The sequence below is a fragment of the Chiroxiphia lanceolata genome, chromosome 30, assembly GCF_009829145.1.
Source record: "Chiroxiphia lanceolata isolate bChiLan1 chromosome 30, bChiLan1.pri, whole genome shotgun sequence".
Lineage (NCBI taxonomy): Eukaryota > Metazoa > Chordata > Aves > Passeriformes > Pipridae > Chiroxiphia > Chiroxiphia lanceolata.
Window position 1 is genome coordinate 2073452 of NC_045666.1, and position 15831 is coordinate 2089282.

The 15831-nt window shown below is 65.1% G+C and overlaps 2 protein-coding genes across 5 annotated transcripts; both read left to right on the forward strand.

The window, feature by feature from the left end:
* Positions 1-553: 553 nt before the first annotated feature.
* Positions 554-11996, forward strand: PAN2 (poly(A) specific ribonuclease subunit PAN2). Of its 4 annotated transcripts, none has more exons than XM_032713443.1 (26): positions 554-602; positions 1303-1593; positions 2189-2358; positions 2484-2604; positions 2680-2757; positions 2870-3137; positions 3557-3899; positions 4330-4426; positions 4946-5065; positions 5216-5335; positions 5407-5535; positions 5658-5857; positions 6293-6435; positions 6710-6816; positions 7227-7325; positions 7739-7815; positions 8457-8598; positions 8837-8974; positions 9611-9670; positions 9750-9840; positions 9918-10075; positions 10547-10690; positions 10981-11160; positions 11271-11364; positions 11468-11665; positions 11734-11775. In XM_032713443.1, the coding sequence occupies exons 2-26, from the start codon at positions 1321-1323 to the stop codon at positions 11766-11768; spliced, it is 3585 nt and encodes a 1194-aa protein (XP_032569334.1). In that variant the 5' UTR covers positions 554-602; positions 1303-1320; the 3' UTR covers positions 11769-11775. The 4 variants fall into 4 exon arrangements, with proteins under 4 accessions (XP_032569334.1, XP_032569335.1, XP_032569333.1 ...); XM_032713444.1 differs by lacking the exon at positions 554-602 and adding an exon at positions 749-767; XM_032713442.1 differs by lacking the exon at positions 554-602 and having other exon boundaries at positions 1321-1593; positions 11734-11996.
* Positions 11997-12734: 738 nt separating this feature from the next.
* Positions 12735-15115, forward strand: CNPY2 (canopy FGF signaling regulator 2). The gene is made up of 6 exons (XM_032713463.1): positions 12735-12807; positions 13275-13398; positions 13680-13795; positions 13873-14070; positions 14210-14306; positions 15023-15115. Exons 2-6 carry the CDS (start codon positions 13299-13301, stop codon positions 15064-15066), a joined length of 555 nt encoding a protein of 184 aa, XP_032569354.1. The 5' UTR covers positions 12735-12807; positions 13275-13298; the 3' UTR covers positions 15067-15115.
* Positions 15116-15831: the final 716 nt, after the last annotated feature.

Genomic DNA, 15831 nt, shown 5'->3' on the forward strand with positions numbered 1-15831 from the left:
GTGCTGGGGGACAGGGTGGGACCCCGCGGGATGCTGTGTGATGCCACGGGCTGCTCCGTGACACCAGTGGACACGGTGGGATGCCAGGGGCGTGCGAGGGACACTGTGGGGTACTTGGGGACACTTTGGGATCCCGCGGGGTGCCAGGGCACGCGGCGGGACCCCATGGGGCACTATGGGGCACCGTGGGGTGTTCGGGGAGTCAGAGAACAAGGTGGGACCCCGTGGGGTAAAGTGGGGGGTCCGGGGACGCTGCGTGACATCCGTGGGAGCTCATGGCCCGCCGCAGGTGCCGCACCGACCGGCAGCGCCCGGGGGTCAGCGAAACACCCGGGAGCTGGGGGGTCCCCCCGGGGCTCCCCCGCCCCGCCCCGCCCCGGCCGCGTCCAGCCTTTCTGGCCCCTCCGCCGCCCCGTCCCGCCGCGCCGCTTAGTCCCGCCCTTCCCGGGCGCTGATTGGCCCGTGCAAGGCGCCCCGCGCTGCCATTGGCCGGCTGGCGGGCGGGGGGCGCGGTTGCCGTGGCGACGCGGGAGCGGCCCCGGCCCGGCCCGGCCCCGGCGGGACGAGCTCGGTAGCGCGGCCCCGGCCCCGGCGGCGGCTCGGTAACGGCGGGCGCGGGAGAGGGAGGGTGGCGGCCGCCCCGAGCTCGGAGAGAGCGGCCGCTAGGGCCGGGTCCGGTGGGGCCAGGACCTGGTGCCTCGCCCAGGGCTGCTGCCGCCGATACCGCCGGCGCGCTCGGTGTCGGCTCGCGGAGATAAGGGCGGAGGGTACGGAGCTTAGCCCGGAGTCCCCGGGGGTGGGGCGGGGCGGGACCTCGAACTCCGGGAGCTGCCGGTACCGGGCGGGGCTCGGCTTCCCGGGCAGGCTGGGATTACTACCCCGTGCCCCGGGAGCTGCCGGTACCGGGCGGGGCTCGGCTTCCCGGGCAGCCTGGGACTATTGCCCCGTGCCCCGGGGAGGCTGCCCGGTACCCCAGGGCTGCTTCCCGTCTGCCCAGGCAGTTTCCTGTGCTCTGGGGCCGCTGTCCGGTTCCCCGGGGAGGCTACCCGGTGTCCTGGGACCACTGCCTGGTTCCCCCTGGCCCAGGGGCCACCACAGGCTCCTCACGGCCATGACGGGGCTCTGAGTGTGTCCTGGGGAGGGACTTTACAGCCCCGGTGTCCTCGGTGTCCTGGCAGAGCCCTGCACCCCGCACTCACTGGACATTCCAGTTGCCATTCCCATCCCCGGAGTCACCGATTCCAAGAACCGGTGGCTCTGGGTGTTCCTGACCAACCACCTCCAGTTCCTTTTCTGTCCCAGAGGCCACCGGGATTCACCATGAATTTCGAAGGGCTCAACCCCTCCCTGGCTGAGTATGCGCCGCCCCTGCACCCGGCGCTGGACCCCGTCCTGGACCCCCACCTCAACCCCAGCCTGGTGGAGCTGGACCCCGAGGGGGTGTCCCTGGAGGGCATCCCAGTGCCCGAGTCAGTGCACCTGATGGAGGGCATGTACAGCGAGCTCCACACGGCCGTGTCCGAGGTCGGGGTGCCCGTCTCCGTGTCCCACTTCGACCTGCACGAGGAGATGCTGTGGATTGGGAACCACGGGGTAGGTGGGGAGGTCACTGCAGGGAAACCTCCAGGGGGCAGGGAATTTGATGGAATCGTGGAATAGTTTGGGTTGGGAGGGAGCATAAAGATCATCCAGTTCCATCCCCCTGCCATGGGCAGGGACACCTCATACTAGCCCAGACTGCTTCAACCTGGCCTTGGACATTTCCAGGGATGGGGCAGCCACAGCTTCTCTGGGAAATCCATTCCAGCCCCTCCTCACCCTCACAGGGAGGAATTTCATCCCAAAATCCCATCTAAATCTCCTTCTTTAGTTTAAAACCCTTCCCCCTTTATCTGCCCATGTCAGTTCTCGGAGCACGGGCCTCCTGCTGCTTCCCAAGTCACGGCTGTGGGACTGATGGTTCTTTTGATTCCTTACTGGTGTTTGCATCCAGGGAAAAGTCTGACCAGCCTCCCACAGTCTGGAGCACCCAGGGGGGGCCAGGAGATCCCCCCGTAGTCCGGCCGAGCTGTGAGGCTGCTGGTAGCTGCCTCCTCCTGGGAGCTGGCGCAGGACAAAGCGACCTTCGCCTGTGTCACATCCCTGGGACGTGGGGTGGGTTGTGATGTCCCTGCTCCTCTGTGTTTAGGGCCATGCCACCTCCTTCTTCGGCCCCACGCTGGAGCGATACTCCTCCTTCCAAGTGAACAGCAGCGACGACATCCGCCAGATCCAGAGCCTGGAGAACGGCGTCCTCTTCCTCACCAAAACCAACCTGAAGTACATGTCACGGGGCGGCCTCATCATTTTTGACTACCTGTGAGTCCTCCCCCTGCTGCCCCTGTGCTGGGGGGCGGTCCTGGCCCCTCTGCTCCCTGCCACCCCTTCCCTGCTGCCTCCTGGAGCCAGGCAGGAGCGTGAGGGTGTCCTGTCCTCTCCCACAGCATGGATGAGTCCGAGGACATGCACAGCCTCCTGCTGACGGACAGCAGCACCCTGCTCGTGGCCGGGCTGCAGAACCACGTCCTCGAGATCGACCTCAACACTGTCCAGGAGACGCAGAAGGTACGTCTGGGCCGGGGGCTGCTCCCTGGAGCTTTGCTCCAGGCCTCATCCCTGCTCATCCCGCTTCCCTCCCAGTACACCGTGGAGGTCCCCGGCATCACCATCATGAGGCAATCGAACCGTTTCTTCTTCTGCGGGCACACCTCGGGAAAGGTAATGCCAGCCCCGTCTGACCTGACAGGGTGCCCTGGAGTTGGGATCTGTCCCCTCCCAGAGCTCCAGGGGTCTGGAGCGGGCGCTTGGCACCAGCACCGTCCCCCCGCAGGTGTCCCTGCGCGACCTGCGCACGTTCGTGGTGGAGCACGAGTTCGACGCCTACTCCGGGAGCTTGTCCGACTTCGACGTCCACGGGAACCTCCTGGTGACCTGCGGCTTCTCCAGCCGGATGAACGGGCTGGCCTGCGACCGCTTCCTCAAGGTCTACGACCTGCGCATGATGCGGGCGACCACCCCCCTGCAGGTCCACATCGACCCCTTCTTCCTGCGCTTCATCCCCACCTACACGTCCCGCCTGGCCATCATCTCCCAGACGGGTGTGTGAAGCTGCGGCCCTGGGGGTACTGGGGTGGTGGTCCCGGCATCCCCAAGCTCGGGGTCAAATCCCAGGGGATTCAGCCTGGAGCAGAGGAGACTGAGGGGAGACCTCGTTGCTGTGTACAACTTCCTCGGGAGGGGCAGCTCTGATCTCTGCTCTCTGTGACCAGCAATGGGAGCTGAGGGAACTGCTGGAGCTGTGTCAGGGAAGGGATAGGTTGGATCTCAGGCAGAGGTTCTTCCCCCAGAGGGTGGTTGGGCACTGAACAGGCTCCCCAGGGCAGTGGTCACAGCCCCAAGGCTACCAGAGCTCCAGGAGCGTTTGGACAATGCTCTCAGCACATGGTGGGATTGTTGAGCTGTCCTGTGCAGGGCCAGGACTTGGGCTGGAGTTGTCCTTGCACTTGCTCTCCCACAGGCCAGTGCCAGTTCTGCGAGCCCACCGGGCTGGCCAACCCCGCCGACATCTTCCACGTGAACACGGTGGGGCCCCTCATCATGACCTTCGACGTGTCTGCCAGCAAACAGGCGCTGGCCTTCGGCGACTCCGAGGGCTGCGTCCACCTCTGGGCCGACTCCCCCGAGGTCACCTTCAACGCCTACTCCCGGGAGACTGACTTTGCCCTGCCCTGCATGGTGGACACGCTGCCACACCTGGACTGGAACCAGGACCTGGTGCCGCTCTCGCTCATCCCGGTGCCGCTGACCAGCGACGCGCTGCTCTCCGACTGGCCCGCCGCCAACTCCGCCCCGGCACCGCGGTAATTCCCAGCCCCTCCCGGGAAAAACAACCTCTCCTTCCTCCTCACCTGCCCTGGGAAGTGCCGGATGAGTTCCTGGCAGTGGATGGGAATGGCCGAGGGGCAGCGACTGGGCGGGTGTGAGGACGGTGGGAGACAGTCAGACCTCAGTCTTGCTGATGAGGAGATCCCAGTGGGATCCCAGCTCCGTTCTGCCTGTGTGGGAACTCTTGTTTTCCCTCTGCCTGTCTCTGAGCCGCCTGTGCTCAGCGCTGCCACCCTGCCCTGGCATCACCCAGGGGGTTTGTTGGGTTGGAAAATGAACCTGGGGAAGGACTGAGGAGGGGGAGCACTCGGGACCAACCACCCTTAGGGTGGGTCCCTGAGCACACCCAGGAGGCCTCAGGGTGGGTAAGAGATGCTGCTCTGACTCGGGGGGTGTTGTTTGCAGGCGAGCCCCCCCAGTAGATCCCGAGATTTTGCGAACCATGAAGAAAGTGGGATTCATTGGCTACGCCCCAAACCCCAGGACCAAGCTCCGCAACCAGGTACCCGCTCTCAGCAGGGGGTTTTGAGGGTGTGGGGTGGTGTTTCCAGCACTGGAGCTCTGCAGGTTGGAGGAGGGTGGAGCTTGCTGCGTGCTGAGCGATCTCCGAGGTTTCAGGGACAGGGATGGGAGGCAGAATTCCCGTGGGATGTTGCAGGTGTATAGTTTGGAGGTGTCAGCGTCTCTTGAGCAGAGGCAGCCTGGCAGTTTTCCCAGTTCCATCTCTCCCTGGCTCTGTGACAGGGAAGGCTTGAGCTGTCCGGTTGGGAGGTTCATGGCATGTCCCTCACCCTTGGGAAAACACTGCCCACGGTGCCTCTGTAGTTTCCCACAGTGACAAATCCCTGTGAGAAGGAAGGTGTGGAGCCCTCGTGCAGGTCCAGGGAGGGCCCCACTCCGTTCTGGTGTATCCCTTTGCTCATTCAGGGAGGCAGGAAAGCCCAGGAGTTGCTTGTGTCAGTACGTGGGGCTTCTCTCCACCTCAGGGTTCAGCTGCTCATCCCTTCTCTCCCCACCTCAGATTCCTTATCGGTTAAAGGAGATGGACAACGAGTTTGACAACTTCAGCCAAGTCCCCGAGTCCCCGATCGGGCGGGAGGAGGAGCCACATCTCTACAGGGTGGCCAAGAAGTACAGGAAGGTGGTGGCCTCGGGGGGCTGCTCTGGGGCTGGCTGGGGGTCCCGAGGCTGGGCTGGCCATGGCCAAGGACACCCCTGGGTGCACCAGCTGTCCCATGGGGGTCCCACGGCGTGGGAAGGTGCTCGTTTAACACGTCACGTCTCCGCTCAGGTCACCATCAAATACTCCAAGCTGGGGCTGGAGGATTTTGACTTCAAGCATTACAACAAGACGCTGTTTGCAGGGCTGGAGCCCCACATTCCCAATGCCTACTGCAACTGTATGATCCAGGTGGGAGCCGCCCCAGCCCTGCCCGGACCACCACGGCCCCGGGACCCCCCTGACTGCTCGGTCTCTGCCAGGTGCTGTATTTCCTGGAGCCCGTCCGCTGCCTGGTCCAGAACCACCTGTGCCAGAAGGAATTCTGCCTGGGCTGTGAGCTGGGCCTGCTCTTCCATATGCTGGACCTGTCCCGAGGAGATCCCTGCCAGGTCTGTCGTGGGCTGGGCTGCCTGGGAGGGTCACGGGGATTGCAGGGGAACAGGAGCCGGGTGGTGCCGGTGTCAGGCACTGTGGAAACTCCTGTCACTTGACACTCTTGCCCCATCCCCAGGGAAGCAACTTCCTGCGGGCTTTCCGCACGATCCCGGAGGCTTCAGCGCTGGGGCTCATCCTGGCTGACTCGGATGAAGCCACGGGGAAGGTGAACCTGGGGCGGCTGATTCAGAGCTGGAACCGTTTCATCCTCACTCAGCTGCACCAGGAAACCCAGGAGCAGGAGGGGCCGCAGGCGTACCGGGGGGCTGGCACCAGGTGAGGCCCTGGCACGGGGACAGGACGGGGAGCGATGGAGCCCGGGGCAGGGCTGGCTCCCAGAGACCACACCCATCCCTTGGGAAGGTTTCTTGCCACTCATGCCTGCCCTGAGGGCTCCGTGGGAATGCCCCAAGTGGTCCGTGGGAATACACGAAGCCGCAGGCTGCGCTATGGCAGCGTGTGAATCCCATGCTGAGCCTTTGTCTGAAGCCAAACCTGGTTGGAGGGTTGAGGCTTCACAGAGGACACCAGCTGGAGCTTCCAGAGGGGCTTGGAGGGGCTGGGGCTGCTCACAGGACACCAGCTCTGGAAACCCAATGGCCGGTTCCCCAAGAGCTGCTGGAATTTGGGAGCTGGCCCTGTGCAGCCCGAGACGTGGGCCCCCATAGGGATCTCTGGGATCCTGCTGACCCCAGTGCTCTGTTCTTCCAGCAGCTTTGGGTCCTCAGGGGACTCTGTCATCGGGCAGCTCTTCAGCTGTGAGATGGAGAACTGCAGCATGTGCCGCTGCGGGAAGGAGACGGTCCGAGTGTCCTCCACGCTGCTCTTCACCCTCTCCTACCCCGAGAGCACTGGTAACAGCAGGGCCAGGCACTGGGGACAGGGTGGGCTTTGTTATCCCTGACTTTTCCAGGTGAAACACACCTGCAGTGAGCAGCTGCCAGGCTGTGGCAGCCTCGGGTCTAGGGTTGGGTTTCCAACCAGCCGAGCTTTTGGCTACAGAAAGACAGATTTGGGGGTTGACCTTCTGGCTGGTGGTTGTGAGGAAAACCCCAGAGGTTTGGCTGAGCTAAGTCGGTGAAGGTTTTGTGTGTTGGAAGGTGACGTTATTATCCTTTCTCCCTTCAGAAAAACCAGCCAAGGATTATGAGTTTGCCCAAATTTTGAAGCGAAGCATTTGCTTGGAGCAGAACACACAGGCCTGGTGTGAGAACTGTGAGAAGTACCAGCCCACGGTGAGCCCAGGAGGGGGCACGGGCATGAGGGACTGCAGGAGATGGGCACGAGGGGGGCAGTTTCTCCGTTAGTCACTGGGGAACCTCCTGAGCGGGTGCCAGAGATTCGGTTCCTGGCCCGGCTGGCAGCCGATGTGCCGTGGGGTATTTCCTGGGCTGTGTGAATTCATCTCCCAGGACTGAATCCTCCCGGGGTAGGGGGCAGAGAGAAACCCCCTGGGAGCTGATGGAGCAGGCTGCTCCCTGCCTCAGTTGTCCTGGGAGTACCCCCAGCTACCAGGAATGCAGCCGGGGAGAGGAGGAAGCGCTGCGGGGAAAGGCACCGGTGGAGGGCTGAGTGTTCCAAACCCAACCCGAGCCTCTCCAGGCTCCCAGAGCTGCCCCACTTCCATCTCCTGCTCCCTCCACAGGTGCAGACCCGGAACATCCGCTGCCTGCCAGATGTCCTGGTCATTAACTGTGAGGTGAACAGCTCCAAGGAGGCAGATTTCTGGAAGACACAGGCTGAGGTGGGGGAGACACTTGGGGCTTGTTCTCCCGGCTCACGGGGGTTGCGGTGCCCGGCCCTGAGGAGGTTTTCACTCTGGTCTCGCTGTCTCTGGCCTCTCTCCCTCCACCTGAGCTGTGTTCCCAGAGGATGTGGCGGTGTTTGGTCATGCCTGTAGCATGATCCATGTGTTTGGAGTTGGAAAAGACGAGATCTCCTGTCGTGACAGAGCTGGTGTGACTGCAGGAGTCACTGCCATTCCCCCAGTCCCCCGGGACCTGCCAGCTCCCTGGAGCACCTGGGACGTTGGGTTTCCCTCACTGTCACTTTCCCTGTCACCGACTTAAACATCCCTGTCTTTTCCCTGCTGGAAACACGTGTCCCCAGGGCTGGCCTGTCACCACCTGCTGACACTTGCCTGTGTTTCGTTGCCAGTATTCCTTTCAGAAAGCCATGATGAAGAGAGGAGGCTTCGACATCACCAAGGGAAAGGAGATCTCTCTTGGAGAGTGGTAGGTGACCGTTCAGGAGGAATTTCTGCATGGAAAGGGTTGTCAGGCACTGCCCAGGGAGGTGGTGGAGTCCCCATCCCTGGAGGTGTCCAAGGAAGGCCTGGATGTGGCACTCAGTGCTCTGGGCTGGGTGACGAGGTGGGGATTGGGCACAGGTTGGACTCAATGGTCTTGGAGGTCTTTTCCCACCTCAAAGATTCTGTGATTCTGTTCCTGGGGTGGTGGCTCTGAGCAGTGACACCTCCTGGGTGGTTCTCTGGGCCATTTCTCATTTAATAATGATAATTTGATAACCTGCCTGTCTGTGGCTCCTTGGGGGCTCTGAACTGGAACAGTCTCTGTTCTGCTCTGAGGCTGCACCACATCCCCTTCAGACACCTTTGTGACCCACCTGGTGATCCCTTTCTGAGCCCCCCATCCTCGTTCCCCTTTTCTAAATGACAAAAGCCCCAAACCCACGTTGGCCTTTGGTGGCTGACATTGGCTGAGCACCTCTGCCACAGTCCTGCTCCAGGCAGCTCCCCCAGGAGGTTTAGGAGTAAGCTGGGGAGTGGATGGGTGGGGATCCTGCCCTGAAGAAGTTGGCCGGGATGACATCTTATGTCCCCCTCTGCCTCAGCTTTCCATGACTCTCTGTGCAGGCAGGATCTGGGGAACCCCGACACGGGGCACTCGTATGCTTCCGTGGAGGAACTGAAGAACATTTGGATCCCTCACGCCATCAAGATGAGGCTGACCAAGAGCAAAGAGCTTGACGTGAGCAACTGGAGCGAGACCGATGAGGTAAAGGCTGACGAGCTCCTTGTGGGGCTCCGTGGCCGTGTTCTCACGGGGCTGTGGCAGCAGAGCTGCCTCAGAACCGCTTTCTGCCGAGCCCGTGTGGCCAAGAGATGACGAGGATCTCTCGGAGACACCTCGGGGGAGCAAGAAAACCTCGGGGCTGGTGGTGACAGCGCATCCAAGTGCCGGGGTTTGGGTTGGAGGGGACTCAGTCACTTCCCTGGGCTGGTTCCTCCCACAGCTGAGCCCGACAGATGACCCCGAGTCCGTGTACATCTACGATCTCATGGCCACCGTCGTCCACATCCTGGATTCCCGCACGGGGGGCAGCCTGGTGGGGCACATCAAAGTGGGAGAGACCTACCACCAGCGGAAGGAGGTGAGACCCTGCGGGACCCCCACGACTGTGTCCCCTGCTGGCTCCCCAGAGCCATCCCGAGGGGTCCTGCTGCCCAGGGCATCGGTCCCATTCCAGAGTCTCTTAGTCAAGTGTCGAGTGTTTGGCTGAACGTGCCAGGCAGCCCTGAACAGCAAAGAGCTGCTTGGGCCCCTCACGGGGAGGGAAGGGCTGAAGAAACCCTCTTCCCACACACTCTGAGGCTGGTTCCTCCTGGCCACGGGCACGGTGCCAGCTTTCCTTGTACTTCCAGGTAAGGGCAGGGACGTCATCTCCCTTCCCAAGGACAGGGCTGGTCTGGGCAGTCCTGTTGTCTGGTGGAGATGCCCAAGCCAGGAGTTCCCAGAGTGTGTCAAGGCTCCATCCCTGTCTCTTATCTCTTGCATCTCCGTGGAGTTTTGGTCAGGAGCTGGGCAGAGCCCAGAGCCTGTCCAGCCCGAACACTTCATGTGCACTGTCACCACCCAGGGCAGCAGGGATTTCCCCACGGTGTCCCAGGAAGGGCGGGGGTTCCCACATGGCATTGTCACACCCCTCTTTCCCTGGTAACTGGGCAGAGGAGTCACTGCACTTGCCTGGGGGGGGCCCTCATGGCCGTGCCTGTGCCTCTCCCCACAGGGAGTCACACACCAGCAGTGGTACCTCTTCAACGACTTCCTCATCGAGCCCGTGGACAAGGTGAGTTCTGAGGTGACACCGCAGCTTTGGGCACCCCGTGGAGGCCCCGGGGCTGCCCCGCACTGTCCCCTCCCTGCAGTGCGAGGCCGTGCAGTTCGACATGAGCTGGAAGGTGCCGGCCATCCTCTACTACGCCCGGAGGAACCTCAACGCCAAGTACAACCTCGTCAGTGAGTGGCTGCGGCGGGGGCGGCTGCGGGGCCGGCGCCGCCGGCTCCCCACTGAGCTCCTTCCCCTTTCCCTGCAGTCAAGAACCCCATCGAGGCCAGCGTGCTGCTGGCAGAGGCCTCGCTGGCTCGCAAGCAGCGCAAGTGCCACGCCACCTTCATCCCCCTCATGCTGAGCGAGATGCCCCAGGCGGGAGACCTGGTGGGGCTGGACGCGGAGTTCGTCACGCTGAACGAGGTCGGGGGTCCCTGGGGCGGGGGCTGGGGGGGGCTGGGGCACAAGGGCAGCCCCTCAGGGGCTGTATGAGGAGCGGCTGAGGGGGTGCTTGGTCTGTTCAGTGAGGGGAGGCTCATCGGGGTCTGCAGCTTCCCTGTGAGGGGCTGCGGAAGGGCAGGCACTGATCTCTGTGGTCACCAGTGACAGGACCTGTGGGAACGGCCTGAAGTTGTGTCAGGGGAGGTTTAGGTTGGATCTCAGGAAAAGGTTCTTCCCCCAGAGGCTGGTTGGGCACTGAACAGGCTCCCCAGGGCAGCGGGCACAGCCCCAAGGCTGCCAGAGCTCCAGGAGCATTTGGATGATCCTCTCAGGCACATGGTGTGACTGTTGGGGATGGGCCTGTGCAGGGCCAGGAGCTGGGCTCATTCCGGATATTCTGTGATTCTGGGGCTGGGGACAGTGGGTCACCACCTCCCCTGTCCCCTGTCTCAGGAGGAGGCCGAGCTGCGCAGCGATGGCACCAAATCCACCATCAAGCCCAGCCAGATGTCGGTGGCCCGGATCACCTGCGTGCGTGGGCAGGGCCCCAACGAGGGGGTCCCCTTCATTGATGACTACATCTCTACCCAGGAGCAGGTACGGGGCACCCACCTGGCCTCGTGCAGTTCCCCAGACCCCCAGGGAGGACAGGCACCCACTGTACTGGTGACAGGTCACCTCAGCTGGACACCTGTGCTCTCCGTGGTGACAGACACCTGTGTCCCCTGTGGTGACCTCACCTGGACACCTGTGTGCTCTGTTGTCTCTCTCCATGGAGGGGCACCTGCAATGATAGCCCCCTGCCCAGGCTGCTGGCGGGCGAATTGGGGAGGGGGTTGAGCCCCTCAGCCCTCCCAGCCCACCTCCACAGGCCCTGGTCTCTGCAGGTGGTGGATTACCTGACCCAGTACTCCGGGATCAAGCCGGGAGACCTGGATGCCAAGATCTCCTCCAAGCACTTGACCACCCTCAAATCCACTTACCTGAAGCTGCGTTTCCTCATCGACGTGGGCGTCAAGTTCGTGGGCCACGGGCTGCAGAAGGATTTCCGTGTCATCAACCTGATGGTGACAGCACTGAGCCCCCTCCCTCCCCTGGGTCTGGGCAGGAGCCGTGCAAACCCTCCCTTCCACGGCAGCCCCCCTGCCCTGGCAGCAGGACCCTCTCTGCTCTCCAGGTGCCCAAGGACCAGGTGATCGACACCGTGTACCTGTTCCACATCCCGAGGAAGAGGATGATCTCCCTGCGCTTCCTCGCCTGGTACTTCCTGGGTCAGTGGCCAAACTCCTGGATCCGGGAGGGGCGGGAGCAGGGGCATAAACCCCCCCGGGGGTCCCCACCAGGCCTCTCCCTGATTGAGGGGTCTCCCCCCAGACCTGAAGATCCAGGGAGAAACCCACGACAGCATCGAGGACGCACAGACGGCCCTGCGGCTCTACCGCAAGTACCTGGAGCTGAGCCCGCAGGGCTCGGAGCCCGAGGAGTTCCGGAAGGTGCTCAAGGGGCTCTACGAGAAGGGCCGAAAGCTGGACTGGAAGGTGCCCGAGCCCGACAGCCAGAGCAGCCCCAAGCGTAAGGCCCCCCCATTGCCCCTCCCCGTGCCCCCTCCCTGCGCCCCCTGACCCCCTCTGTCCCCGCAGATGGGGCCGTGTTCCCCTCCGTGCTCGCCCTGTGACCGGAGCCCCTGCCAGGAGCAGCCTCGGGGCAGGTGGATAAATACGTGTGGAACTGGAACCAGCAGCGGGGTCGGGGCTGTCCCCGACCCTGCCCGACCCCCCCGGGCCTCCCCCGGGGCCTGGAGCCCCGGGACTCCCTTTCCCTGCCGGTACCGGGAATCCCTGCCCACCCCCCCATCCCTCGCCCGCCGGCCCGGGCGCCCTCATAAAGCACCTCGGACACCCGCGCCGTGAGTCCTCCTTGGCTCCGGGGATCGGCACCGGCCACACGGGGCGGGGGAGCCGGGGCTGGCACCGGGGCACGGCAGGAAGGGCTCAGGCTCAGACCAGGACCGAGGACACGGTGGTGCCGGGGCTGGGGCCGGGACAGGGCACAGAGGAACCGGACCGGGACCGGGGCAGGGCAGGGACGACCGGGACCGGGGCGGGGCAGGGACGACCGGGACCAGATCTGGGACCAGGGACAGGACGCAGAGGAGCCCGGGCTGGCACCGGGGACACGGCAGGACACACCGGGACCGGGGCTCAGACTTGGGGTACGGCGGGACGGACGGGGCTCGCCCCGGCCCCGGGGTCACGGCGGGACGGACGGGGCTCGCCCCCGCCCCGGGGTCACGGCGGGACGGACGGGGCTCGCCCCGGCCCCGGGGTCACGGCGGGACGGACGGGGCTCCGCCGGCACCGCCGGTACGGGGGCTGGGGGCGTGACCGGGGCGGGCCCATGGGCGGAGTCAGCGCAAGCCCCGCCCCTCGGGGCCGAGCGCCACGCGGCCGGGCCCTGGCAATGGCGGGGCTTCGGAGCCCGCCCGGGCTGCCCGCGGCGCCGCCTGCGCACGGGACGGTCCCGCCGCCAACCGAGCCGCCGCCCCGCCCGCTCCGACCGGCTCCGCCGCACAGTCCGGCTCGGCCGCCGCCCGCCCCGAGCCGCCGTGCCCCGGGGGGGCCGGCGGGGGTGCGGTGCCGGGACGGGCTGCGCCGCGGGCAGCCCCGGGGCAGCCGATCGGGGCGGGGGGACGGAGCGGGACGGGAGAGCGGCGGGTACGGGGGGCTCGGGCGGGCCCGGGGGTCGGGACGGGGGGCTCGGCTCGGCGCTGGGCTCGGCCCCGGGGGAGAAGGGGCTCCGTAGGGAGCTCTGGGGGTGATCCCGGAGGGGAGGGGGCTCCGTGGAACTCGGCCCTGTAGGGGCTCTGAGCTCTGTTCTATGGGGGAGCGGGCTCTGTAGGGGGGTCTGGGCTTGGCCCAGAGGGGGGAGGTCTCTATAGGGGCTCTGGGCTCAGCCCTATAGGAGAGGGGGTTCTACAGGGGCTCTGGGCTCAGCCCTGTAGGGAAGGGGTCTATGTGCTGTCCAGGGGCACAGGAAGACCCTGCAGAGGACGGGGTTTGAAGGGCTCAGGGAGGGGAATGAAGCCCTGCGGTGCCCGGGGCTCTGCGGGGGCTGGGGGTCCCGGGGTGACACGGTGTGGAGACGCCGGTGCCACCGGCGCTGGAGCTGCACCTGCCCGCAGGTTGCCCGCAGCGGATCCGCGAGGATGAGGGGCCGGATCCCGGCCGTGCTCTGCCTGACCGTGGCCTTGGCATCGCTGGTGCCCGCGGCCGGAGCCCGCCGGAGCCAGGACCTGCACTGCGGAGGTGGGGGGCAGGAGGGGGTCGGGGGGACAAGGGGAGACTGGGGGACAGGGAGGGACAGAGTGGGACCAGGGGAACAGGAGGTGATGGGAGTCAGGGCCGGGGGGGCCACTGTGATCTGTTCATCCTGTGGCTGAGCTCCCCCTGCTTGGGGACAGGCCCGGGCTCTCCTCTCAGACCCCTCCTCACCCACCCCTCCCAGTCTGCACCAGTCCCACCAGTCCCTCGCAGTGGCTCCGTGTGTGTCCAAGCTGGGACCCCCCTGACCCCTGTGCCCCCCTCAGCGTGCCGGGCACTGGTGGATGAGCTGGAGTGGGAGATCTCCCAGGTGGACCCCAGGAAAACCATCCAGATGGGCTCGTTCCGCATCAACCCCGACGGCAGCCAGTCGGTCGTGGAGGTGAGGAGGCGTCTCCCGGCGCTCCCGGAGCTCCCTTGTCCTGCCCCGGCCCCTCTGACCCTCCCCGGCGGCCGCAGGTGCCGTACGCGCGCTCGGAGGCGCATCTGACGGAGCTGCTGGAGCGGGTGTGCGAGAAGATGAAGGAGTACGGGGAGAAAACGGACCAGGCCACGCACAGGAAGAGCTACGTGCGGGTGATCTCCCACGACGGCACCAAGATGAACCTCTCTGGGGTCAAGTTCGACGGGGACGTGACTTCCAGCCTGAAGTTCGCGGTGTGTGGGGGGGCCCTCGTGGCATTTGCTGGGAGAGGGGCTCTCCGGGGGTGTGTTGGTGTCACCGGTTCCTCCTGGGCTCCCCGGGGCTCTCTTGGTGTCCCTCGGTGTCCTGTGACCGCCGTGGTTCCCGTTGCAGTGCGAGAGCATCGCTGAGGAATACGAGGATGAGCTCATTGAGTTTCTCTCCCACGAGGCTGAAAACGTCAAGGATCGGCTCTGCAGCAAAAGGACGGGTGAGCCAGGGGGGTCTCTGCTACTCTGGGGGTTCTGGGGGATCTCTGCTGCTCTGGGAATCGTGGCTGCTCTGTCAGGGTTGGGACAGGAAGAGCTGCAGGTTCTTCCCAAAATCCCAGTGCTGAGGTGCTACTGCCAGCCCAGTGCCCAGACCCTGCTGCTGCTGGAGCTTTTTTTAGGTGCTGGGGCCGAGCCAGGGCAGCTGCTCTGTGGCTCCATGGTCTCTCCTGGCACAGCCCATGGCACCATCTCCCGTCCTGGGGGCTATTTCCAGCTCACAAACACCTGGGTCAGGGCACACCATGACCTTTGGGCCTTTCCAGTGCTGAATGTGGCCCCCAGAGCTGGGCCAGGGTGGGTCCCTTTGTACCTGGCAGAGGCATGAGGGAAATGCTCCTTCCCGGGGTGTCCTGGGGGTCTTTCCAGCTGCTCCTGTGGCTCATCCTGTGTCCAGGAGCCAGGGTGGGGAGGGGCCGGGCCGGCAGTGCTGCCCAAACATCCAAGTTTGTCATTAACCACAGGGCAAAGCCAGGGAAGTGCTGGTGGCTCCAGCTCAGGTCACGGCTGGGACGGGCACTGGGGCGTGGTGGGATGTGGCACCACGGGGGGTCCCGCGGGGCTCCGGTGCCTCCCGAGGATTCCACCGGTCTCCCCTCTGTCCTGGGGCTCCCCCGGGGTCCCGCCGTACCCTGAGCGCTGCCCCTTGTCCCCGCAGACCTGTGTGACCACGCGCTCCACATCCCACACGACGAGCTGTGATGCCCCAGCTGCCTCTGGACCACGCTGCCCGGTGGCCTCGCCGGGACCGGGACAGCACCAGGATCCACCGGGATGTCCCCGTGTGCCTCATCCCCGCCAGGACGGACGGACCTGCCGGGGAAACCCACAGCACTGGAGCCGGTGCTGCCTCACCCCGTCCAGAGCTCCCGTCCTATTTATTCCCCGGGGCGGCCGTGGGGTGAGGCCATGTCCTCACTGCTGCCAGGACATTTTCAGGGACATTCCTGCCTCACTGCCGGGGGGCGCGGGGGAGACACCGGGGCTCGGCCCCCCTTGGGGCGGGGGGTCTGGGGACCCCCGTCCCTGCTGCAGGCAATAAAGGGGCCGTGGGCCCACCCGAGGGTCTCGGTCTGGTGTGTGTGGGGCGGGGTGGGGGGCGTGGGGACACCGGTGGCACCTTAGTGTCCCCAGGTGTCCCAGGTGACCCGAGCTCCCTTGTGGTCAGTGTCCACCTGCTGTGGCTCGGCCTTGGGGTGGGGACATTGCTCAGGTGATTCTGGTCAGCCCCTGGTTTCATGTCACCCTTTGTCACCTCATGTCACCCATTGCACCGGGGCCACTCAGGGCAATGCTGGCCACACGCCACCCCCTGAGGTCACTGCTGAGCCAGGGCCGTGCAACCTACAGGCCACTGTGGCCGGGGGTGGGATGACGTCATGGCCTGCGGTGACCTCACAGCACATGGCCGGGTGCCCGGTGACGTCACGGGGCTGCCCCGGCACCGCAGCCGAGCCACACCGAAAC